The 25047-nt window shown below is 41.2% G+C and overlaps 1 protein-coding gene and 2 long non-coding RNA genes across 14 annotated transcripts in view; 2 read left to right on the forward strand and 1 right to left on the reverse strand.

Annotated features, from left to right (window-relative positions):
- On the forward strand, window positions 1-8558 carry LOC147754036 (uncharacterized). The gene is made up of 3 exons (XR_015311067.1): window positions 1-313; window positions 3811-3897; window positions 8040-8558. It is a non-coding gene; the product is annotated as an uncharacterized LOC147754036 (long non-coding RNA).
- Window positions 7241-25047, reverse strand: part of LOC111258532 (uncharacterized) — a 25561-nt gene continuing 7754 nt past the window's right edge. For 2 of the 12 annotated variants that reach the window (XR_015312692.1, XR_015313471.1), the window contains 3 exons: window positions 23851-24079; window positions 17672-17910; window positions 7241-7681 (listed from right to left, as the gene is read on the reverse strand). Coding sequence is in view for 1 of the 12 variants with exons in the window: in XM_086967613.1 (XP_086823739.1) it covers window positions 23565-23611; window positions 23851-24079 (276 nt within the window). In the remaining 11 variants the exon portion in view is untranslated. The other 10 variants (XR_015310584.1, XR_015310683.1, XR_015314270.1 and 7 more) reach the window with 9 other exon arrangements.
- LOC111264883 (uncharacterized) lies at window positions 18924-19641 on the forward strand. Its single transcript, XR_002684370.2, has 2 exons — window positions 18924-19288; window positions 19557-19641. It is a non-coding gene; the product is annotated as an uncharacterized LOC111264883 (long non-coding RNA).

Here is a 25047-nt window from a genome sequence, read left to right on the forward strand (position 1 = left end):
AAGACCTCTCGGCCATACGATATCATACAGAACGTGATTTTCTTACGGTTACCCATTGGACGTAAACAACACAGATTAGCCCAGATAGTCCGCCGTGGAGCACATCTATTTGTGCTTAGATTCGTTTACGGTGTCCGGAAAGTTAATTTTAGCCCCGCTTTTGATCCACATAGTGCTTCACTGGATTACATCTGTTTAGATCTACATGCAGTGGCGTAGAGGGCAACAATACATTCGGAATGAGAAGCAGAAGTTTGACACTTAGGTCCACAAGGAGATCATCTCTATGGATGCACCTTCGACTGGGCGAAAGGTTCGTGTGCTGTCCTAATGGTGTTGGGGCTAGATCGCCAAAAGCCCAAAAAATAATTTCAACAAGAACATCAATGTATTATAAAAGTTAGCAACATTTAAAGTGTACTAAAAATTTCCCGATTAATTTAATATCACATTCTAGCATTTCGCGAGTAATATGTGCTAGCTTAAACATTAAATAGATCACATATTATTATAGGTGTCGTAGTGACTGTCATCGAAGCGGAGTTGCTAATCAGATTGCTTTGATTCAGGGTTACTCCGCATTATTACAGCATGTAATAGTAACGATCTTCTAAAGAAAAATAGGTAACGTCAAATTTTACTAGCCTTTTTGATTACACGACCCAAAAGAGTTGGAATTCTAAACCTATGGCATTTTAATTTTCTACCGCACCCTTCCTGCAGTGTGCATGGTATCATTGATTTCCTAATACTATGGGCACTTTTTAAGCGTTAGCATGCAAAAATAGGTTATTTCTCATAGAAGTATATTGATAAAATGCCTGCGTCATTATGGTACCGAATTTTGATACGAACCTTAAGCTGCTATTAGCAATAAGGCCAATTTCAACCCACATATCATAACTGGTTCTGTAAAAAATAGGGTTTGTCTCATAAAATGTACACTCTGTTAAGGGCGTGCGTATGTGTGTACCATGTTTATACATAATGTGGGTATGTTAGAATTCAGAAGCAAAATTTCACATTGTACAGTGTGCGTATATGTATAGAATAGTTTCGAAAGATTGTATAATATTCTTAGCACTATATGCATGCATACGCACGTAGGGAGATGCCTTAACGGCGATTGCAAAGCCTGCCCTATCACGTCACGTGGCTAAAAAAAAGGCCAAAAGCAGCAAGTCGTCTTTAGTCCTAACATTTAAATGAAACGAGAGTTTTGGGATCTAAGAGGGCTAGTTAATATGTTCGGTGGGTCATTCGAAGCGGCCCAGCATAGGGTGGAGGATTCCCCAAGCGGTTAACCTATATGTTCATTAGAGTGGAGAAGGCTAACGTTATATAATTTTCTATCCTGCCTAACGGGTCCAACAGTGTATGGGGCAGCACTGGACTTTAAATTTACATAAGTTTGTCCTGTTATTTGCCGTAGCGTTGAGTTAAGAGTCCATTTTAATCGGCGCACTTACGACACTTTAGGATTTTACTGTTATACCGAAACGTTATTTTCTTGGCGTACCCTAACACAAGATAATGCCAAGTATGTTTACTTGCATCGAGATTCAGCTAGCACCAATAGAAAGTCAACACTCACGCATAGACCTCATGTTATCAAAAATGTATTTTTCTCGAACGGGTCCAGTGTAGCATCCTTTTCCCTGGCATCTGGTCCTGTGACCGGCAGACAACGGCCGAATCGATATATCCAGGAGCGCTGTACACACTAGCAGATACATTATTAACCAAATAGAAGTTCATATTCTAATCACTGTATCCGGCTTAAAACACTTTGGGCATTAGGAGAAAAGGGACTTGAATATTTAGGGAATTGGGATGTTTGGTCGCGGTCCGAAAAAAAATCGGTTTATCAGCTCGATATATTGCCCTGATTAAGAACGTCATATTTCGAGTTTTAGCTTGCCCTTAACCTTAGTGCGGCCAAACCTTTTCTGAATCATCCTACTTCTTAATTTAATATAATACAAATGACCACATGTCGAACCTCGAGTCCCTATGATACTGCTAGCGTAACTCTGGACGCCAGGGAACAGTATTTATCAAGTACGAGCAGCGTGTCCTGTTTGCCTATAATACAATCCGGGCTGAAACTAATAGAAAAATATGTTGCCGACGGCTTGAAATACAGTGTTTCCTGGTTTTACGTCACCGTACACTATACTGGGCGTGCTTAAAAATTTCACTGACCAATGGCCCGCGTATTTCTCAGAGGTGAAGGTCCACTGCCATCATCTTTACGATTCTGTAGAGCTTGTGACGGGTTCTGCCCGAAAAGCATGTGATTACTCTTCAGCGGTAGAAGATCAGCGCTTCTAATGCTGCTAGGAGAACGGATCCCCGGAACCCCGACAGTCGAGATGTTCATTCGGTTCAGGCAATATTTGTCATTTCAAATACGCCGATGCATCAATCTTGTGAACATCGGGATTCCAGATGATATCCGGGACCTTAACGATTGTGCTCAACGGTCGCTCTTTGTCTACTGCCTTTCCTAGATTCACTGTTCTGTAGACTGCGTCCCCGAGTTCGTGCTCAAGCCTAATAATCAGATCTTTTCCTACACACAATTCTCGCAACTAGGTGCCTCCGCTGACCGTTATCAAATCGCAGATGTTGGTTCAGAAGCTCCCGCCTCCGGCAAGCAGATGAGCTGGCGCATGCTTCCAAGCGTCTACGTATGACTTTCGTGACCGATAATGGCAGCTTGCAATCGTCGACGTCTCTCGAAATGGTTTTTGGCGGTGAAACAAAGCCACGCGTCCCGATAGACCTATGGCGCAGTGCAGCTTCTTTGATGCTACGCACAGTATAGGAGCCTGAATGTACCACGAAAAAAATCTTGCCTACACTTTTTTCGAGTTCAACCTCTTAAATAAACTGAAATTGCGATTCTACAAACATCATAACGCCATGATATGCGTTGGCCTGCTTCACTTTGCAGTTAACTCTTTTATGGGCAGTGGTTTCATTATAAGAACGATAACACAACTTCAATGAGTAATATATTCTACCGCGACCTGGCCGCTAACCTTGCTCTAGAAGCAGCAAGAACGTTTGAGATGTTTATTTAGTTATTGCATGCAGTATGCGTGCCCGACTACTTCGATGCGATTCATCTAGCCGTTGCTCAGACGAGGTCTTCGACTTTAGCGAGCAATGTCTATGGCTTTCCTCACTGGCTCTGAACTGTGCGGTAAAATCACTTTACTATTTTTTTTTGTAGTTTACTGACAGGAATCTATGCTAATATAACGCTCGAAGGCTCTTTTTCTTTAACCGAAGTGACACTTTGATGTTTAATAGAGCGCTTCTAGTTTTTACAATGTCTCGATGTTAGTCGTATTCATTATCTTGGAAGCTTAAAGACAGTGTGCCCGATTTACGATACACACTTCAGTACTCCTGATTGGATGTTATGATAGACTTTACGGTATACATCCTACCCGATAGCCTAGAAACAACTGAATGCAGGCAATGTACGAGTCAAGCGGTACCCAGAACATGATGGATGTACATATAGATGTTGGACGCAAGTGCGCTTACTGTTGTTAGCAACCGATAAAACAGACGGATGTCTTAATCAAGCTTAGGTATGTGTCTCCCCTGTTAACAACCCTGTGAAAATAGTTGCGGATTCGTAGTGAAATTTCGAAAAGCAGTCATTTTCCGGTACTAGTCATGTTCAAATATTTGCGGATCCATAAGGCAAGAACTCTGTCCCGTTGAACTACCCGCTACTTAGTGGTTTGATATTCCTGAAGCTGTATCAGAACTGTTCTATGACGATTCTAGGCTTGGAGGAGAGTACAATGGTCTGATCCTGTTCCACTAATGCGAGCGCGTGGACAAAAGGGGTAATAGGAATCTCTTCATAGAGCGGTACGTATCATCAAAGGTAACTGGTAAAATTAGCTTCTATTCACATATACGTATTGAATTTATTTGCAATTAGTAAAGGGCGTCCATTAAGTGGCGCAGATTTAGTATTGTTACTAGAAAACGTGAATGATAAATAGCATATAAAGAATAATCGCATGGACCGTTACGTTAGGGGTGCCGCAGCTCAATGTCAGCTTTTAAGGCTTCTGTGCGCTAATACAAAAGGGTTTAATTCGAACATCTTAATGAAGCACTCCCGAGATACGTTCGTCAATTTAATAAATTAAGTGATAAGTATTTCCATAATTTCTGTGAATTTTTTGGGTCCGGTATCTGTCTTGTTAACGCTTCCATCTCCGTAGAGTTTCGTCGTTACCTGCGATTGCCTCGTATTTCCTCTATATCACACTGGCAGCTTGCGAGTAATCCATACTGAGGTCTCATCTGGCAATTCATATTGGCAACGGAATATCGACAGGCTGTTCCTGGTTGACCGTTGCCTGCTTCGGCTTCACCCAAGATATAGAGTGGTAATAGAAAATCACGCGTAGTTTGTATTATTATCATTAAGTCAGCCGCAGTTTTTTTTTCGTATAACTTTGGCCGCATCATTTTGCCTAGCGTTTAGTCATGAACTTAAACTGTTTTCCGCCCTAAAAGCGCCTCCGGTGATTCTGCAGTTTCAATCAGAGGTAGTCGATTACGTTCATAAATGCAGAAACAGTGATCACTGTTTGTATTTTTTACTCTCTTTAACGTTTGGCGGCCCAGGTGCGTCGACTATCGACTCTATAAGTCTATAGCGTGCTAGGCAGCACAAAGAGCAAATTCAAGCGTACCTATCACACACAGCGTTTAACGTTTGCCGATGGTGAACTTTCACGAGAACTAATAATCGATCAGTCCTCTTCCATGATCACAGAATAAGATGTTTCCTATTTTACGTCACCGTATGCTATGTTGTCCTTCTGGAAAAAAATAAGCGTCAAACAGATTGGGCAATCAATGTCCGCAGGCGCTTATATTCTGTATGTAGCTTTACGGCAGATACGCGCAGCTTAACCCCGAATCAATAGATGTTATTTATGAAATAGCGATGAACCATGAGAATGGAAAATTTATCGTAGTTTCGGTCAGCCGATCTTGTCTTTCAAATATGCTAATTGATCACGTAGTGAGCACCAGAGTCCCTATCATTTGACGTCACCTTAGACGTTTTCTTTATCTTGTTCTAATTTTAGTCACACTGACTCAAAGGCTCCGGAAACGCTTTAAACACCAATTATATTCTCAAGACCAAATTCTGTAGCCGAGGCTAAGTTCGTTTTCATGGTCAGCCTTTTCAGCCTGATGATCACAGACGCGCTTCTAAACATCTGAATATGGGTTTCGCAAGTTATGTCCCTATATAGTCCTTGGGGGGATATACTTTGGCCAGTTAAATCCCTCGCACGTGTGTCCCAGTGGACTTCTGGCGCCCTCCAAGACCGGTCGTACAATGAAGACTGGCTTAAGCGGATGCACTATGAACTGAAATTGATGTTGTCCGTAATTAGTCCCTTAACGTTTTGTCAGGCGTGTTACAGCGTTCTTTTTAGGGTTACCGTGTTCGCGTCCCGACTTTTCATGAACTGACACATTTTCTTTGCATTCTGCTGACATGGAAAACCGTGACGGTCATAATAACATCTCTATAAGTAGTAATCGGTAAATTGCCGCAGACGAATGTCCTCAATTTAGGAGCTTCGTTTTATGGGTTTTGCTACAGACAAAGACAACTATAAATCTGTGAGAATTAGTTGGTTTTGAGCGGTCGTTGTATTATTGTTTTTATTATCGAAACAGCATTATATATTAATTTTATACAATTAATATAAACATACTGTGTCATTTGTACGCTACATCCGCACTTTCTCTGATCCAGAGCGGATTCCTACAAGTTAATCCACCGAAACTAATTTCCCAAATATATACCGTTTTAGGAATTTAAGGACGAATTTTCACTTTGTACAGCAACAATGCAATTCGGCCTTTATAGAGTTTTATACATTGAGGCCTGAATGGACCCCAAATACGGGAGACGTTTTACGGAAGGATTTTTTAATACGGAAGGAGCCAAATTTCAGTGCAGTATTTTTTTCAACATTGACAACAGATTATGTAATTGTACGCCAATTCAGAAGCATTTAACTTCTTACCTGTTAGGTCAGGCACCTAGGAAATTTTTTTCGCCCCGATTTGACTTCACCACATAACTGTAGATTTTACTTACCTATGATTGCGTCATTACTTCCGATTGCATCCTTTTGCTTCACGAGGCTATTCATTGCGCGGGCCAAAAGCGCAAAGGGGAGTGTTTGGGTTCATCGCCCCATCCGGTGTTACCCTCAATCCATAGTGATCTTTCGCCCAATGTTCCGCGTTACCACCAGCGACCAAGACCCATAACCATTTATTTTACAATCCACTAAAGCTGATACCAGGTTCTCCCCAAGTAAATCTGTGGGAAGTATGTTTTCAATTTTTAATAGTTTCTTACGAAATAGCAATAAAATTGGCAATTCTAACGTACTCCATGTCTGGGTCAGCTAATATTTTGTAGTTCAAATATGCCAGTTCAGCGACCGCGCCGGCATCGGAGCCTCAGTCAGTCATCATTATCAACGTATAATACCGTATTTATCATATGCCCATTTTTGCCTCGTAAACATCCCCGACACAGTGAGCCAAAAGTCTCCTAACCTAGCTTGTCTTCACTCAAAATTTCAAAAGGTTTTCCCAGAAACAACGAGGACTCTGTGTTCCCACCGCGAAACATCGTGTACTTGCAAGACTTCATCCGTTTTCTTGACAAACTTCTGCCAAGTTGATAGCGCCGCGTTCGTTTATGGGCATTTCTGTATGTGCCGGCGTCTTGGGATCATTGCCATCCTTTGGGCAGTCAGATAGCGGATTTCTGTCGTGCCGCGAGACCAGTCATATCATGCTCTACAGAGTGGTTTGATGTACTATGAACATGAATTTATGCTGTTCGTAATCGGCTCGTGCCACCTATTTTTGCTAAGTATTCTTAATTATATGCCCTGGCTGACACGTTGGCTTTTACATTCAATTAGTATAGAACGACATACATCGCTCACCAATATGTTGATGACCCGTAATGGTTGGTTGGCAACCAATGTATCTACTCGGTCCACTAGTTCCACCCCTTTCAGAGGCCTAGCTATAGTGTAGGGCAATTATAGACGTTCAACAGTTTCGCGGGAAAGCCACTCTGAAGTCCAGTTTGAAAGCTGTGAACGAATTTTCATCTTTACAGACCGCACACAAAAAGGACATATAATAAGAAACAAAAACTTTATTCTATATGCAAATGACACATCTCATACGGTTCTCGACAAACACATATCCGTTGTGTGCCCCCCATATATATATATATATATACTATGTATGTTTTTTTATCACTGGCGCGTTGCTACATTCATTTTTGTGGGATCACGTCATATAAATGCCACGGACACAAAAACAATGTTTTCGTTTTCGCTAGCCTCAGGTCTGTATGCGGGTTGTTATCGTCGAAATACGTAATAACGCCCTGCATTTATATACATAGTTCACATTACAATCATAGTAATAACACACTGAATTTACTTAATAGTTACTAGCAAAAAGAAATGTTCGAAGTTACGCATTTGCATCTGCTGCTACCGTCGTTATTGCTGAGAACGCCCAGATTCCTACATAAAACCAACTGCGTCTCAGTTTGCAGACCGCCATAGATGCCCTGAAATGAACAAACAAACGCATTACCGCTATACCCGCCCCATACAATCGTATGCCTCATTCAGTAATACGAATCGGGCTATCTAGCGTTTATTAAAGCTTATATAAGATTAACACTAGTTGATAAAACGAAGACGTTTGAAAAGTTCTTGTATTGTAGCATCGAAAGACTGCTGGGGATTGTAATCGTCGCACCAGCGGCGTGGCTATGTGCGTACCCTTGATTGGTTCTTTTCTATCCACTCACTTATACCTCGAATCCCATCATTGGGAATATATCATATCAAGCGCTATCTAACCGTTGATGAACCTCCGACACGGATCATTCCAAGAGCCTTACACACTCCTCGCCGTTACAGGGAATATCGTCAATTCACATATCGTGCCTGCAGGCTTCTACTTCTGCTGAGCTGATGACGACATGGACGCTTTCGAGCGTTTGCTAATGACTCCCCGTAACATGTAAATAACGGCCTGAAGTCATTTGCGTCCTTTCAAATGGCGTTCATCGTTGACGAACCACAGCCCCCATATGAACGGTGCGTTTCGAGGCGTCTCAGCCTCGGGATCGAGGCAGTCGTATACATGTTCGCGTATTGCCATCTATAAAAGTTGATCAAGCGAAAGCTTCGCTTGTGGAAAGCATCGCCACCTAGCACCACTATTCGTTCCTATGACACGGTAAATTAACGAGGCCTTAAATTCTGCGCAATTAAATCATAATAGCGCGGGACGCGTTTTTCTGCAACTGCAGTTAATTTAAGTTTGGCTTTTGAACGCAACACAATTTTGTGTGTACGTATGTAACTTTATGCAAAGTTCAGTATGTTTCAATTGTTTCTTTATAAATAAATTATTAAATAAAATCAACAATATTATTCTGAGTAGAACTTGTTCTTATGTCTATAGCGGTAGCAATATCTGGTAGCAAAGGTCTTAATGAAATGGGAAAGGTTTATTTTTCTACGGGACTAACTAGATAAAATTAGTTCGCGTTATAAATAAGAGTCATTGATGGCAGTCATGCCGATCGTCTATTTCATAGCGCCCTATGGTATAAAGATTATTTGCTTTTATTTGATTTATTAGAAAATTATTATATATATTTTTAAAACATGCCAAGTATGAAAATGGGGAAAAAAACTCATTGAAGTCCACCGAAACCCGCAAGTCACCAAGAGATGAAGGAAAACTTACGGCTGATACTAGGCAGTTAGCTCGGCCTTTAACGTGGAGTAAAACGAAAATGGAGCCAGGTAGAATGTCGCGGGCCTTTTCCTGGTTGAGCCGCGCAGTACTACCTCCCGACTTAGACCCGGAGTGATTCAATGGACGGTGAGTAAAAGTTAAATGTTAGCTGCGAGTCGTAAAAGATCGTGATGTTACATGTATGTACTTTATCGTTTCGCAAATACTAGTTCTTTTACTGTCTTCTTTTTTGCAATTTTTGATATTTAACTCAGAGCTTATCAAACTTGACAGAGATCAATGGCAACCTTGACGTTACCAGTTTTTTTTTTTTGCAAATCACATATATAGGGAACCATAAGGACAAAAACGAATTATCATTGCTTACTCAATCATAATTTGACACACGGCTTCTATATTGTTAATATATTTTGTTTATCTGTGTAAAGTTTTCAAAGTACCAGTCATTTCTGCAGGGTTCGGCACGTTGGTGTTTCTAGCTATGGTAGTCAATCGTAGCAGGTATTTTCCTCATTTGTTCGAAACGCTTCAGACAGATATGATAGCACCCGGACCTTACACAAACTGCTGGTCTGAGCGATTTGAGTTTTGGTCAGACCCTTTTCTAAATACGCTTTTCGTCATCCCGGTGCCCCATTGGCTCATTTGATGCCCGCCATTCGAAGGTAACTCATACTATCCCTGAAAAATACGCGTGTACAATATGGCACAGCGAGCAAATTGTGGTCTTGCTGGACCTTCTTCCTCGGTATAGTCGAATATCGGTGACGAAGATTGCCAAACGGAGTAAATATATCTCATGGATACATTCAAAGATAGGAACGATTCATTGTTGAAGTGTAGCGTGACCTCTCTGTGATACCACTAGTCAATATACTTCGACTAAGCAGGTGTAGCACGTAAACAAACAGATTTGATAATTTCTTCTATTAGAAATAAATCGAAGCTCCGTTAAAACGTACCTTTTGCATTGATTTTGTGGCGGAGATGAACCGCAGATAACATTGTTAATAATCAGGGTCAGGGAACTATTTCAAACGTCAACGTTGATCCGACGATCGCATTGACCCGGTGATGCAACCTGTTTTCTCAGCGAAAATCATTCTATTTTAGGTAAGCGCTTGAGGACCGATGCGCTTGCGTTAACAGCAGACCACAGAGCGTATCGTACGATACGCGTCTCGTGCAGCTAGTGTATGTTACATAAATTGAATATAAAATAAATGAAAAAAATGTAATGTCCAACTGCTAATATGTATTTTCATTGTTTTTACCTCGTACAGATAATGTCTGAACATCCTCGTGTCGTCAGGGAAGAAACCTAACTTTCAGCAGTTTGCTTGTAAGTTAGCGCACTAGATAACTTGTGTGATAGATAAGTGATCAAACAAGCACTTGTTTCGCATGCAGCGGTTGCATAAAGTCATATATTCTAACTGGACTTGTTGGAACGTATAACACTGGCTCAGCTTAATTTAAATGCGCTTCATGAAAGAGCAATTGGCCCATGAAAGCGGCAGAGTGCTTCTATTACGTTCCGTAAGTCTCATACGAAGCCCCGACCAAACGAACAAAGATGACACTATCTTCATAGAATGGACTGAAGGTGTTTAAGCATACGATGCTATACTTAACTGTTATACGCCCGTATCGACGGACGACACCCAACAGAGGTATAGTTCAGATAGAGGGAATTTAGCCAACTAATCCTGGTTGGCCTGTGTCGCGAGCGCGTGGCTTCTACATACATCTAAAGTCGAAGATTTTTTAAATCATTAAATCCTCAGTAGTTCAGCTAATAGGTCGCTAGTGATTTCGTCCATTGTGTAGTTTATCTGTCTACTATTAAAGTCTAATTATCCAACGCTAATTAGGTTTCAAGCTAATCTACAGGTTTCTCGTTCAAATATATTTGACTCTTCATTCCTTTAAGAACTATAAATACCTAATACTTAGACGACTTATTTTTATCGTCTTACTCCCAATTATAGAAAACTACGAGATTAGGCTTTGGCAACCTTTAAGCTTTCTGTTCCTAGACCTTATCAGAAAGCACAAATGCTGCCGACGGTAGACGTCTGCATTTTACATTTGATCGTTGCATTTTTGAATTTTTACACGATTTCGCGTACAACATGCTGCACTGTTGACGGTTACCTTGTTTTTTGTTGTCACCTCAAGGAGTTTTGTTGTTTAGAACTACTTTATCGGCCTCACGATAGGCTTAAAGGCCGACGGGGCCATCAGTCCTACGGGCAAACCTAAATAATTGTCAATATATTATATGGCGTAGTAACTTGACCAGGAAGCGCAATTCCTGAATACCTTGACTAAACGGTAGTTTTGTAAAATTTACGAAAGTTTTTTTTTATGCATTGCGCTTACTTACGGCTTGGCAGCACTCCGTACTAACCATTCTGCTAAATAGTAAAGTAAGATTTATCTTGTGAGATGATCAATTAGTTTTTTTACTTTCATATCGTCCCTGCCCCCCCTATATATATATATATATATATAGAGAGAGAACGTATTCCTATACCGTGCTGTTTTAGGCAAGCAAATGGTAAACGCAAATGTTGGTCTAAATTTGAATGGAAATTATTTCTTTTTACATGAAGGAAATGTATGCATTATAGAAAATCGAAGATCACGCTCGATCAGAAACCTATTTTACTGATTATCTAGCTTTTCGACTGTGAATGCTAGCTAGGCCTGAGTCGAATAGCAATTCTGACCGGCCATCGTAAACGCCTGAGCTCTTTTAGCAATACGAATCGAATCATGCAAAACAGCGAAAGGGGGCACGTATCAACATAGTCCGCTTGTATCAGTGGTAAGAACCTGGACGTACATTTTCCGTGACTAACAACGATGAGTATCGCAAGGCTGATCCACAATTGCGATGAATAGTTCTCGGCAAAGTGCTGTTAGCCCGTTGTGGTGAAGGTTTCGCGACGCTTTGTCCTATGCGCTACTGCCTGTGATGTCGATACCTATCGCAGTTATTGTGAGCGCCACTATTATCAACATGTGTGATGCCTGCGTGCAAAGAGCAAATGACTATTTCCCAAAAAAACGAATCTGAGTAAATGAAGACCAGTACTGAACTTTACGTTGCTTTGCTGAACGATCATGAGAGAGTAAACATCCGTCATCATAAAAAGCGACACCTGCATAAGATGTCGCGGACTCGACAGACACTCGTTCACAAAAGAACCCTAACCGAACTCTGGCAGCTTCTGTCTATATATCTCGCTGACGTTTCGGAGACGGTTAGTGCGCTAAATATGGCAAATTGGGTCGCACTTAGAAGACCAGCTCAATCCCTTTTCTTAGTGAGGTCGAAGGGGAGACAATGGAAGATTGTGGGCAGCTATGGACTGTGAGGCGAGATAATGGTAAAAGTCGATATTCCGATTGATTGCTGTTGAGCCACCCAAGCGTACTGCCCTTACCATGGACACTGCTAGGCTATGAAGTGTTTTGACCCTTACAAAATAAGCTATCAGTCCGAGCGTTACTAGTTACGTATGTAGTTTACCCGATGTCAGTCGTTTCAAAGCATCTAGAACAAAGTGAATTTTGCATCTATAAGATGCAGAGACAACATAAAACGAAGTTTCCAAATATTTAGATGCGTTCAAGATCTCCCATTCAACCATAGCAAACGCATGAACAGTTGCTGGACTGAACTTGAGCGGAGAGGCAACGTGCAAAAGACATTGAAACAGACGGCACTTATCGCTGCAGCTGTTGAAATTGGAACAAGTACTCCTGTAACCTAGAAACGGGACTCTGTCTCCAGAGGAAACGTCTTCGCGAATACCATCACGTTCAACGTGACGACGCTGACGACACTCTACTAGGAAACGCGATTTGATAAATAATGTCAACGGAAGAGTGACATAAATTAACACGACAAAAGCTGCTTTTTCTGATGTCTGCCTCACACTGAGTGAGCATAGCTTGTTGAGATACCATCACTAGGTACTTCAGCCACTAACAACTTGCAAACTACTCGACGCGACGGGGGGATGGCCTTTGATGGCCAGAAGTTGTTGTGTAAAAGCCCTCCAGAAACACCTACGACACAGTCTGCATGAATAGAGAATATTGCTAACTAGTCTAATCACTACTTGAGAACATCATTGAACATCTTTACGGAACCTTTGCTTTCTTCGTTATCAAAACCGATTTAAGTTCTCAAACATTGAAAACTAAATAAAATGGAAGGTCGAAGGAAAGATAATTAATTTACTACCAAAATACTCGAGATTTACCTACGATCATTAGTGAAGCAAGTTTTACGATATTCCATGGCAATTCTACCCCCTGCTGATCAGCATACTTTTTATTATTATTGTTAGTTCTATTGGCTTGGGAAATCTAGTGCCTTGTTGCAAACGGATCAATTTAAGGGAAAGCATGGCTTTACGGTGAGCTGTATCTATTATTCTGAAAGCCCAACCTTAGATATCTGTTTACAGATTTCAAAATCTATGAATACGAGTGTCACAGATACGAAAAGGGGGCCTGAGACAACGTACCTAAATTGAGTCAGCACGGCGGGTCACTTTGAAGATAACACAGTGAGGAACTTCGTGTGCTTAGTTCTACCTTTGTATTCTTCTCGCGTGTCTAAAAAAAACTGTTATGCACATAAATTAAAAATTAGGATGTTTATAATAATGGCTTTACTACTTTATTTGTCACTATAAATATTAAGTGTTTATTGATACTAATGGTTCGTGTATATTTTCATAATTATTAGTGGTTAGTGACTACTACGCATTTCTTCAAATTGACACATTTGAAAAATACGACACCCAGGCTCTTAACTTTATTATACAATATTCAGAACTGGCCAGGAACCAACCACCGGTCAGTTTTTAAGCTGGAAGCCTCGACAAGTGGGTTGCCCAATATAATTGCACAGAGTTGCTTGCCTCCACACAAAAATGTTTTTTCTATCTATGTATATATGTATGCCTGAATGCACTAGTTCAAGCACGAAACAGTTTCGTAAGCCTAGCTTCCAGCTACATCCCAGTCAATGCCATCTTAATCGCCGCTCGTCGCGAAATCCAAATGTTCCGCGTTTCGGTGGTTACCTACGCTGATTTGACGTCGATCTCAACCTCTTTTTTTGTGCCCCAGGTTTGGAATTGTCCTTCTCGGGACATGTGTTCTCAATGTCGCTAATTCTATAGCTTTTTCGCAGTAGCGTTGTTCTGTCTGTCGCAGAGATAACAACGCTAAGACGCATTCTAGTAGACGAAACGGTGCGCGGCAAAAAGTAGTCCCCTGTGCAAAGCAATCTGTCATAGATCGCAGGCGTTGGTAGAATCAACTTCGCAAATATGCCGCCTTCGAGTTTCTGGTAGAAGCATGCAGTCCTCAGCTTGCCCTGACATCGTCGTCCTGCAACCTCTTCTTTCCAGCGGCATCCTCTTCTAGTTATCATCCTCGTTTTAGCCTCGTGGCTTCAGCAGATGTAATATATGACTCGAGGCACATATACATATCTTTATATACACAGGTGCTTTTGGAATAATCGACTAATCTGCCTTCTGCAGCCACGCCAGACGCCATATTCTAGCTTTGACTGTGGCGATGTGCGGTCGATTCGAGAAAGAGCGAACATGGATTATCGAGGCCAGCGTGCGTCGGACTAGGAGCAGCATACAACACGTACCAGCTATCCATGCTGCGCTTAGCCACGTATGGGCAGCGTGACTGTGCACGGGTACCTCTCATCGGTGGAGAGATTCGGTTTTACCCTACCATCTCAGCCATATCTGGCTGGCTACATCGATGGCGGAAAAAGTAACGCTCTGGGACTGCTGTGTAGAGATGGAGAACGCAAACGTATCGACGATTATTGAAGGTTGGCAGAAAGCTAGGGAAGACAGAAAGTATTCTCTGCCATACACGGAGCCTTGAAGATATTTCAGGTTTGGCTGAATGAATGGTCCTGCGACCACTAGAGGCTACAGTGTTTCTAGTTGGACGAGGCCAGAGGGGAGCAAATTGAACTTATGATAAAAAATTACACCTAGTTACTTGCACGTATGGCTAATGTTCAGTACGTCCGACCGACCTGCAAAAAGGAACAACATTTTTACTTAGATCCTATTCTGAATGTTCTGGACAATCTTCTCTATGCAGTTTCCGCTTTCTGCTTCATACTGTCAGTTAACAACAGTTTCTGGCTCGAAAGACGTCCTTGGTGGAGCATTGCGCGTATGAGAGATTGTCGTTGACCGAGTCCATGATAAAGGAAACAGCGACAGTCGTTTAGGGTTAACGTCGATTGTTCTAGAACCGTTGCAAATGGGAGTTACACGGGGCCAGCCCCTAGTTCAGAAACACCTAATCAAATACTGCTTCAAAAACGAGTCACCTGGAAAGTCGTCAAGTGTTTACTCAGTTGGTGTTACAATTAATATATTGCAGTGATTTCTGTGTTGATTGTAAACATTGGACAATAACAGAATAAAGCCACAATCATCACGGCAAATATTGCAGTATATCAAAATGTATAAAAGCGTATATCTGCTGCAAAGAAGGCTCTGCACGGGCTGTAAAAGGAGTTACGTCTACCGAACGTTTTCTGGACCGTTCCTGTACACGACGTTCGAAAACATCAGCAGCAAATAATAACCAGTCTCTATTTAAGCGAAAAAAAAACCTGACAGAAGAGATAAGATTTAGGATGAAGTGGCGTATTTGCCAAATATCTGAATTTCTCCTATATATCAGATTAGAAATTAGTACCAATTAGTGAAAGGGAGCAAAGATGATCAACTATAATAGTCTTGATAGGCCATAGCCAAATTATCTAAAAAGACGATACAGATGTTTAGCAAATGATACGTTTGCGGCGCCTCAAAGCTTTTACTAGTAACTAGAAACGGCGATAAATTTCGGGCACCAGCATATTTAACGCTATCGCATGACTTCCCGCAGAGGATCAGCTTTTAAACGTCTATTCTTTCCTCATTCTCACCTCACCGATCTGGGCCTCAAGCAAAGCGTATCAAGATTTTATTAAGATTCGAACCAGGTAATAGATTAACGACAATATGTACAGATATCCGTGACACTGATCTCTAATTAACTTTACGTGTTAGCTGAAAAGGGCGGTATTACAGTTTGCCTTATAAACTACTTTTATTACCATTAAGATTGGAGCACTATGTGTATATACATAGCAAACCGGTAAGTAGCCTTTAAGATGCAATGTCGCTTACCCGTATGGATTGCTGGCAGCAAGTTAGCTATTGAAATTTTGAAGTTTCTGCATTAAAGGAGGAGAAATTCAGAGATAGGTGTAAACGCTGAGGTGCATTCGTGCATTGACCAGTTTCAAAGCGTCGCGTTAGGCAGAGTCTCTTCTAATATAATAGAGACCATTCTAAGGTTTATGCATTTATCACTGCATTTAGGCCGCTTATTTCGATGGGTCTCGGTTAAACTAATTTTCCTATTTGGATAACTTAATTACTTGAACTATAAGTGGTTCACCAATGAAGATTTTGTCTCGCTCGTCATAAATTCAAATTGCCACTGCTAGCTGTCCGAGTCGCACGCAATGACGCTAACGCTTCGCCATCTCAAGGCCAATGAGAAATCATGGCTCTTTTACTACTGTGAGTAATGAGAACGAATGAACCTCGCCGGCCTCGCCACCGTCATAGACGGCTGGATTATTTTTGTTCGATTTTTGATGGCGCCTAGCTTATGATAGCAGCGACTCAATTTACGGCGAGACCCAAAGAAAGTTTCCCTATAAACCCATTTCGTTGGTTTCTTACTCCACTTAATGCCGTATTGGCAGCGACTTTACCCGCCAAGAGTGCCGGTTCTCACACATGCGCGGTAATAGCGACGGCCGTAACCGTTGCAATAGAGAATACACCTAGCGCGTCTCCTTGTGCGTAAGAAACACGGTGATCGTGGGTCTCTATCTAACGAAGGCAACAGATCGAGTTGCCAACAACTGATGGAACGAAACATGACATATAGTGCTTGACATTGGGCTGATTTTTGGCAATGTAAACATACTTCTCGCGGGTTTCGCCGTAAAACTTACGTTTGCCCAGTTATGCTGTGGGCACCTTCCTGGACGGTTCTTGAAGCAATCCCTTATTGTTCAGATCCAAGATGATTCAATATATAAAAAACCTTTAATTAATTTGCTTTATCAAATAAAATTTCCTGTTTACAGCCAATTTCAGATGCTAACAAAAACAAACTCCGCATTCACATGTTGCCTCGTACGCCGATAATTGCTAACCTATTTATGAGAACTTCATTTATCTATTAAGTTTGCACAACTTATATTATCACAGTGAAGCTGCGCCTCCTATGATTTATTATTTTATTTATGCAGAAAAAAAGGATACTTTTTAGTAAGAATACTCCAATTAAGTTGTTTTTACACAAGCAAAGCAAAGTGTTACCTTTGATGATGATCATAATTAAATTATTATAATCACTAACTAAAAGAACGTAACCGTATATCCGAACGACGTATATATAAGTATATATAGATATAAGGATCTGGCTGTACGTTTAGAATATTTGACATTGATCCACTGCCGAAGCGGTTTTGCGCTCGTCTTCCTTACTCGAAAATTAACCTAGGTTCGTTTAGCATTCAACAAAGTAATCTTAGTAGAGTCGAATAAGGGAAAAGCAAGGGGAAACAAGGATGTTTTCTACTGATAGGAGGGCGTTGTTGCTGACACGACCCCACGCATAACTATAAAATCCTTACCTCTGTCGGCCTATCGCTAGTAAACGCGATACGGTCAGCAACGAAGGTCTGCTTGAAGCGGCGTCTTGTTGTTGTGAAGTGTTAGTGTTAATCGAATCCGAGGACGAAAAACATTACGATAGGTACAGCAAGTTTGTTAATGGATGAAAGGCCCACAAACCTCGTTCGCCCCAAAGACGACAAACAAGGTAGCGTTGAAACCTGAATATGTGTAGGATATATAGGATACAATTGAGAATCTGAAACACAATCAATATAAGTACATATCTGTCAAATAGACTAGTTCCTAAATACACATTTATTCAAAGAATAAGCGATTAGTAGTCATTCAACGAAATACAATACTTGATGTTGACCACTTTCTTTAACAAACGTTTTACACACACACATTAACAAGCGTTACTAAAGCAAAGCTTTTTTTTTAATTACAAATTCACATGCAAACATCCGGTTTGTTTCCAGTTATTAAGAACAGAGATTATCCTCGTGTTGATCGATTTCACTGAAAAGTACCATGACATTGACGCTTCCTGGTTTTGGTCTGACTCCAATAGGTACTAATCATCGGTGTAATTAGGGGATTAGTATAAGGGGGCGACATACATTTGTCTCTTCCCTACTTGAATATAGATGAAATTGACTTGTAGTACATATTGCAAGTCACTTCAACAGCTGTCCTATAGGCTCGATAGGCTCATATTCATTATGTAATTACTAAGATTAGTAAGTTTGACGTCTCACCTAAAAATAAGAGCGGATGTCATTTACGCCTCCACAGTAATAAGCCAGACTCACAGGACTGTAGACAAGAGGAACTTAGCATAAGAGGGCCGGTTCATTTTGCGTATGAGCATCAGCCATAGAGACACAACGGCAATGCCCATATCGTTAAGTTTGTGAAGATGACAAAAAAGGGACGTGTTGGTCCATCATGTTAACCACAGTTTACCAAATGACTTTGGCACAGCTATAACAGTAACAACCTCCCCAGAACGCATCGACCTGCTGTGCCATCACCGGTTCACGGCTATCGTACAGCCGCTGATTGTTTTCTGGCGTGGTTTTGCTGAGAAAATTAGCAGATGATCGAGGCGACAGCGGTGCCGGTAACGGAAGCACTAGCGCCAAAGTCCGCTTGACGATCAAGAGAACGTACGGGTCACCAAAATACAGAGTGCGAAAGAGAACATGACAGATGACCTTTAGCGTTGTCAACGAATACGTACGTCTGACTGGCGCCTGTATATTGTTACCATTGGTGTTACCGGCTACGAACGTTGTTGAGGTGCCGTGTGCGGATATAATCGGTGGCAGGTCTCGTTATGCGCACCACGTTCTAGGCATGTTAATTATAAGCCATGAGGCGGGAAACACCTCTATGGGAAGGGATCTATGCGTGTTCGGGTGTGATTGTGCGTAGACATACCTGTGCAATTCCTATTAAACGTGTTGAATGACAGACGGCAAAATGGAGGGCATTTTATAAACTCGTCCCATACACGTGTCTGTAGACATTTTTTACTATGTTATTGTGTAATGGTCAAACAAAAGACGCATGTAGAGGAAAAGTTACATTGATTAAATCTCCGTCAACTATCACATGAAAAATTATAAAAAGTGAGTTTTTAGAAGTTTTTAATAGTCTAATGAAAACGCGTGAGGTATAGAAATGTTGATTTTAGTACTTCCTGTGCGCTGCATCATTTCATAATCACTATTGCATATAGCTCATAAAAGGGTCAACTTTTTTCCTCTAAGACCCTTAACGCGGCCTTCCAGTTAGTCTAATCGAGCGTCTTTACAGTTTGAATATATACTTTCCCGTCCCGTACCACTGACTGAGTGAAGCATAGCTTCAATACAAAGCGAACTATCTTTACGTCAGATTTCAGATGGAACCAGTTTACGAACACGTTATCACTCCGATCACCTTCCGGTATTAATAAATCCATCAACAATTGACCAAATAAGCAGGCATTGTTGTGCGTTCTTTCTCGTAACGTTGAAAGTTTGATAATAGCTTTCTATCTGTATGTTTATGTATATGTATGTTTATAAACTTCCGTATCCCAGTGGAAAGCTTTTCGAAATCAATACATTCAGACGCTCTCTATGTTTCTTTTGGTTAGACAGAACAGAACGACCTATTTTTAACGTTTATACCAACATGTAGTAGTTTGTCCTTCTGGGTTATATTTATTTATTTGCATGTAAATTCATTCCGTGGTTTATTGACTTGGACCCCGTTTTTATCATTTGTATAGATGTATCAATGTACGTTTTTGTGTACACGTGCCTTTCATCTAAGTTAGATATATGTATATATATATATGCATATATACATTTATAAAAAGTGGGCATTATTTAGTTGACTAATGCATGTATTTGCAAACGTTCAGAGGGCAGAAATAGGTTGACGGTATACGCTTGCCATTGCTGCTGCTGGAGCATCTATAGGTTTCCCAAGGCTGTACTTCAAATGCATTGAATCTTCAATTCGTTTTTCTACTTTAACCTTAAAACCTGCCTGTCCTGAAAATATACTTTATGGGCGCGCGATGCTGGCAAATGCAATTCAGCCTTTAGCTTTTTACTATAGAATCTTTTGCTGAATGTTTCTGTATCTGAACAAGGGCGCTTAATCATAAAAACAGTTTAGTTAAAAAAAAAACATAGTTGCATACTGTAATGTAAGCAATCATCACATACATTTCTACGGAGACCCCCTCAACGACATTTCCTAGACAATGTCCATTACTCTCGACCTACAACAGTGGCCTCACGCCATCCCTAGAAAATGTTTTCCTCGTCTACGTGCAACCGGATCCATCAGCCTCATCAGTCATATTTCTTGGTTAACCTCAAATAATCGATCACACGTTTCCGTAATCAACGTGTTCCCTCATCTTGGCAGCACAGGCGGATCGTAGGGATCTAGCCGTCCTTGCCGGGCAACCTCCCTTCGTCCACATACTGCAGACAAGAACGTTTAACGCTTTTCAGGTAATAGTATTATGATGCTATTTGCGTTCCGTAGCGACGTTGGACAGAATTTGAATTATCGCCGGATGATGGTTCATTGAATCGCTTGCTGGTCGACACTCGTCTTTGTTGTCTTAACTCGCTTACGAACTGCGACGTGCAATGATCCACTATCGTCCTACGAGTCAGTTTTTGTTATATACTTGCCAATAAATATCTCCTAGCCTAAACGATGTAGCTCTGTCCTCTTTTGTGTATCAGTAGTAAAGCTCTACCAAACGACTATAAGCGACTAATTTCCGGTTATGATAGCGTCGCGGCAGAGATTTATGTAGGGGAAGAAAGACTGGCGATTATGACGCCCGCAGCATCGTCGGCGTCGAGACATTTTTCCTAGGCTGTGCATACGCTGCTCCGTTCCTATGAAGTAAGGGTCCAAGTACAAGGATAATGTGTACACTAAAGGGAAAAATAAATTGATTAGCGTATTTCCTGTGTTACTGTGCGCGTGAAACTAATGGAGTGACAATTTACTTTATACGGGGCTTAAGACTAAAAATAAAATGACATCATTGAAAAGTGGTTTCGTTTCATTTTATATACATTATACATGTACATCAACATCTGAAGAGCCCATCATTCATCCTCAGCAAGCTAGATAGCAAGCCTTGTCAGCACGCAGGTCTGACCCAGTCGACCAGCTATTATGGACCCTTCTACATGGAAGCACGACCATAGCTAGGGTTAAGGTAAATTAAAGCCTATTCAGAATTCTTGAATGTCCATGCCGAAATATCGAAACTTCGAGCCTTTCCCGATACCGCTGCTCCAGAGTGCAGAGTAGGGTTGAATTACTAACCTCATTTTGCGACTAGTATGTGCATCTGTCAAGGCCAATTATTTTTCGGCCTCCTCTTCGAATAGTCAACACTATACCGCGAATATGGGTATTGTTCTGTAGCGGGACAACCGTTCTCAATAGAACCTCCTCGAGTGATCACTGCCAACTCAGTATCGGATGACTAATAGGGGCCAGAGAAAATACGAACGTTGTACAATTTGCGACGCTTATTAAACACAGACGCTACGTTACAACAAAATCGTGTGAGGAGTTTTGTTGTTAAACTGTGATTAACTGCGGCCGAAACTTAGATTGTCTGCGAATTTATTCCCGTAAGGCAATATCATCTATCTACCTATCAACGGAAGAAGGCCCTACTGGAGAAATGACCACGGGAAACCATTGTGATAGAGCTCGTGGCTAAGAAACTTTCCTGGGTAGTTCAGTAGCGTGGCGATTCTGTTGTATATATACATACACACATACATATATATATATAAAAGCATGTGCTCTATACAGTCACTTTATGCTCTCTAGTAGGGTAGTGACTGTCTTCCTAGGTAACTTAGAAGTATACGCATGTTAAGTTCAGCTTTGGAGTAGACATATTTTTCAGTCGTGATGATCATTGACCGTCTGATCATAGAGCAGTATCCATAGTACTTAGAAAGTCATTAGATAGTTTTCGAATAGTCCACTAGCGACGTTGAGCAGAGCCTGTAGAGTAGTAGACACTCCAGGCGTGCAAGAATCGCGGTAAGTTTCATGGTAAACGTCGTACGTACGTCTGTAAGACACACTATCAATCCTAAAATCAATTAACTTTCCTCGGCCTAAATCAGATAGCAATGTTGAGTACAGTTAAATTTTGCCTTCATTGATTAACAGGCCCATTCAACACATGAAATATTCCAGTCTGATCATGTGTAAGCTGTTAAACCACATGAATTATACGATAGGCCCGCCGAAAGATTTTCTATGTAACTGCTTTACAATAAATGGACTATTGCTAGCCGTGTGCAAACTTTGATAGGGCATGACGAAATGGTGATATGTATAGCACACATAAACGTATGCTAGAAAAACAGCACAGTGTATAGTAATTTCACGCGTGTAAAGTACGATGTACCGGTACAGGGACAGGGACCGGACTGGAAATAAATCAAGTTTAATTGTTACAAGTTTTCAAATAAAAACAGCCGATTATAGATATTTTCTTTGTATATTTTTATTTATAGTATATGTACTCGTTTATACATAGAAATGTTTCGCTTAAATATATATATATATATATTCGCAATATAATTGCTTGTCATTTTTCGTTGGAATTTCATACCCAATAGCCCTGTTAAAGGCCAATAGTACTGGCCCTACCAAGATGCAGACTATCTCAAATATATTATTAATTTATAATACTACCAAGTATGCAAAAAGTATCATTATTTAGGTGTCAGAAACTCCTACATAATGTAGCCACATAAAATTATCTAATGTAGCTTGTTTATAGATAGAAAAGGTGAAATAGAATCTGTTCGAAAATATACCACATGCACCGATAGCTAGAAAATAAATTTTTCACAGCATCTCAACGATCTCTTCAGGGCTATACCCTACCATTGGTGAAGTAGACATAGGCCAATTTATTACCGTTCGCTCTTAGCTAAATGTTCTACTCATCCAGGCGCATGGTCGTTGTCGCGTTATTGCCAATCATCAAATTGAATGGCACTTGTGTTGATGGTCACGTTGTTTCGAAATCGACGCCAGGCCAGAGAAGGCCAGACCAGGCCACAGCAGACCGATGCGATCAAGCCTACCAAAATCGTTCATACCTATCGTTTCTTTCAAGCCCCCGGACCTATCGGCAATACCTTGAGCCTCCCAACGATGGCAGCATCAGCGACGGGGGGCGAGGAATCAGGGTGGAAAAATCGCATTAGGGCGTGCTGTCCTAAACGGCTGACATCTCAGTCTTCTTGTTTTAGTTGATTCCTCCTTTTCCAAGCCCCCACAAGCTTTAAAATTCTGTGACGATCTTCGAACATCAGTATCAGTGGGACTGATCAATTATTAAACGGATTCCGCTGACACGTGCGTGGTTTCCATTGCAAGCACTCCTGAGCATCCCGTCAAAAAGGAGTGCACTTATAAAGGGCAGGCTGGTTGCGACACAAGACGGCGTCTCTATTACTCTATTTTACTTCTCTTTTTCAGCCATTTTTTTAAGCTGTAGATTGCTACATAGATACATGTCCTTTTCCTGGCCGCTCCCTTCTGTTATTCCGTTTTTACTTCTTTATTCCGATGTCATTATCGCCTATGAAGTTCTCTCGTTAGTCTCGACGTGCTAACTTACCTGTTTGTTTCGGTTTCCAGAATCGAACACCAGTCTGGCCTTTTCGTCGTTGGTTCCCCTTTGTCAGTACTCTTCCTTCAACTTTTTGCCACAACTCACCGCTCGTCATCATTACAGCACGAAGCCCACGGTCTGCGGCGACGACGACGGCACCGGACGATCCATAGGCAAGAAGCACAGCGATTGACGTCGAACTAGCATACAGCCAATCCCCAAGGCGAGCTATGGACTAAACAGACAGTACGGTACGGGTGACATGAACATTATTGAACACGAGGTATTATGGAGAACCAGATGGGTAACGGTGACGGCTGCACCTGTGAATAAAACTCCGTCATTTTTTTCTTCATGGTTCGCCATTTTTTGCCTAACTTGCGAGGCTCCCTTGTTTCGTATTGAGAAAGTAAGTGAAGGAGGAATACGAAAGCAGCAACGGCAAAGGCAGAACCCGCATGACCTAAGTGTTACGCAGTCGGGCTGAAGGTCAACAGTGGCTGGCAGTCGTATGTTGTTAGTCGTTGCGCTCGTTTACGAAACAAACGACGTATAGTTGTCACAGTTGTAAGAACAGAATGGCCCTAACAATGACCATTATTAGACCCGTTTACGTCGGTTCGTGTTCTGGCTCTTTTCATTTTCCGTTGTATGTTCGATTGCTATGTGACCAAATGAAGCTGAACAAATACAGAAATATTGACCATTATGTGGTTAAAGCGTGAATCTTGTGCGACAAAATTAAGAAGCAAAACAGGTTTTATATATGTTTCTCCTTGTGGCTTCATAGGTCATATATATTTGTCGAAATCGTGCGTTTGGCAAAAAAAAGCAATAAGAACAAACTGATCATGATTGAATCCTAGAAGATTTTTACATGCAGTGCAGACAATCAACGCGGCGGTCTCCAGAAACGTAAACGTACGTTTCATACTTTCAAATGCCGACTTCAAGTGAAACAACTAATTGATTTGGTAAAGTCGAAAGAACGAACCCTTTACCCGCCATTTCGTTTTTCCTTGTGCGCCTTTTCCAGAGTCGGCAGTGTTTCAAAAACGAAGGAAACTTCCACCCGACAGCAATATGAGCTCCGTTGTAGGAAGGTTCCCGCTTACTTTCTTTCTTCCACAACTTTCGCGCGCAGAACAGAATTATATGTATTGAAAAATAAGCAAACGGCAGCAACGTATAACAGGCCAACAC

Source organism: Varroa jacobsoni, unplaced genomic scaffold (genome assembly GCF_002532875.2).
Source record: "Varroa jacobsoni isolate VJ856 unplaced genomic scaffold, vjacob_1.0 scaffold_2, whole genome shotgun sequence".
In the NCBI taxonomy this organism is placed as follows: domain Eukaryota; kingdom Metazoa; phylum Arthropoda; class Arachnida; order Mesostigmata; family Varroidae; genus Varroa; species Varroa jacobsoni.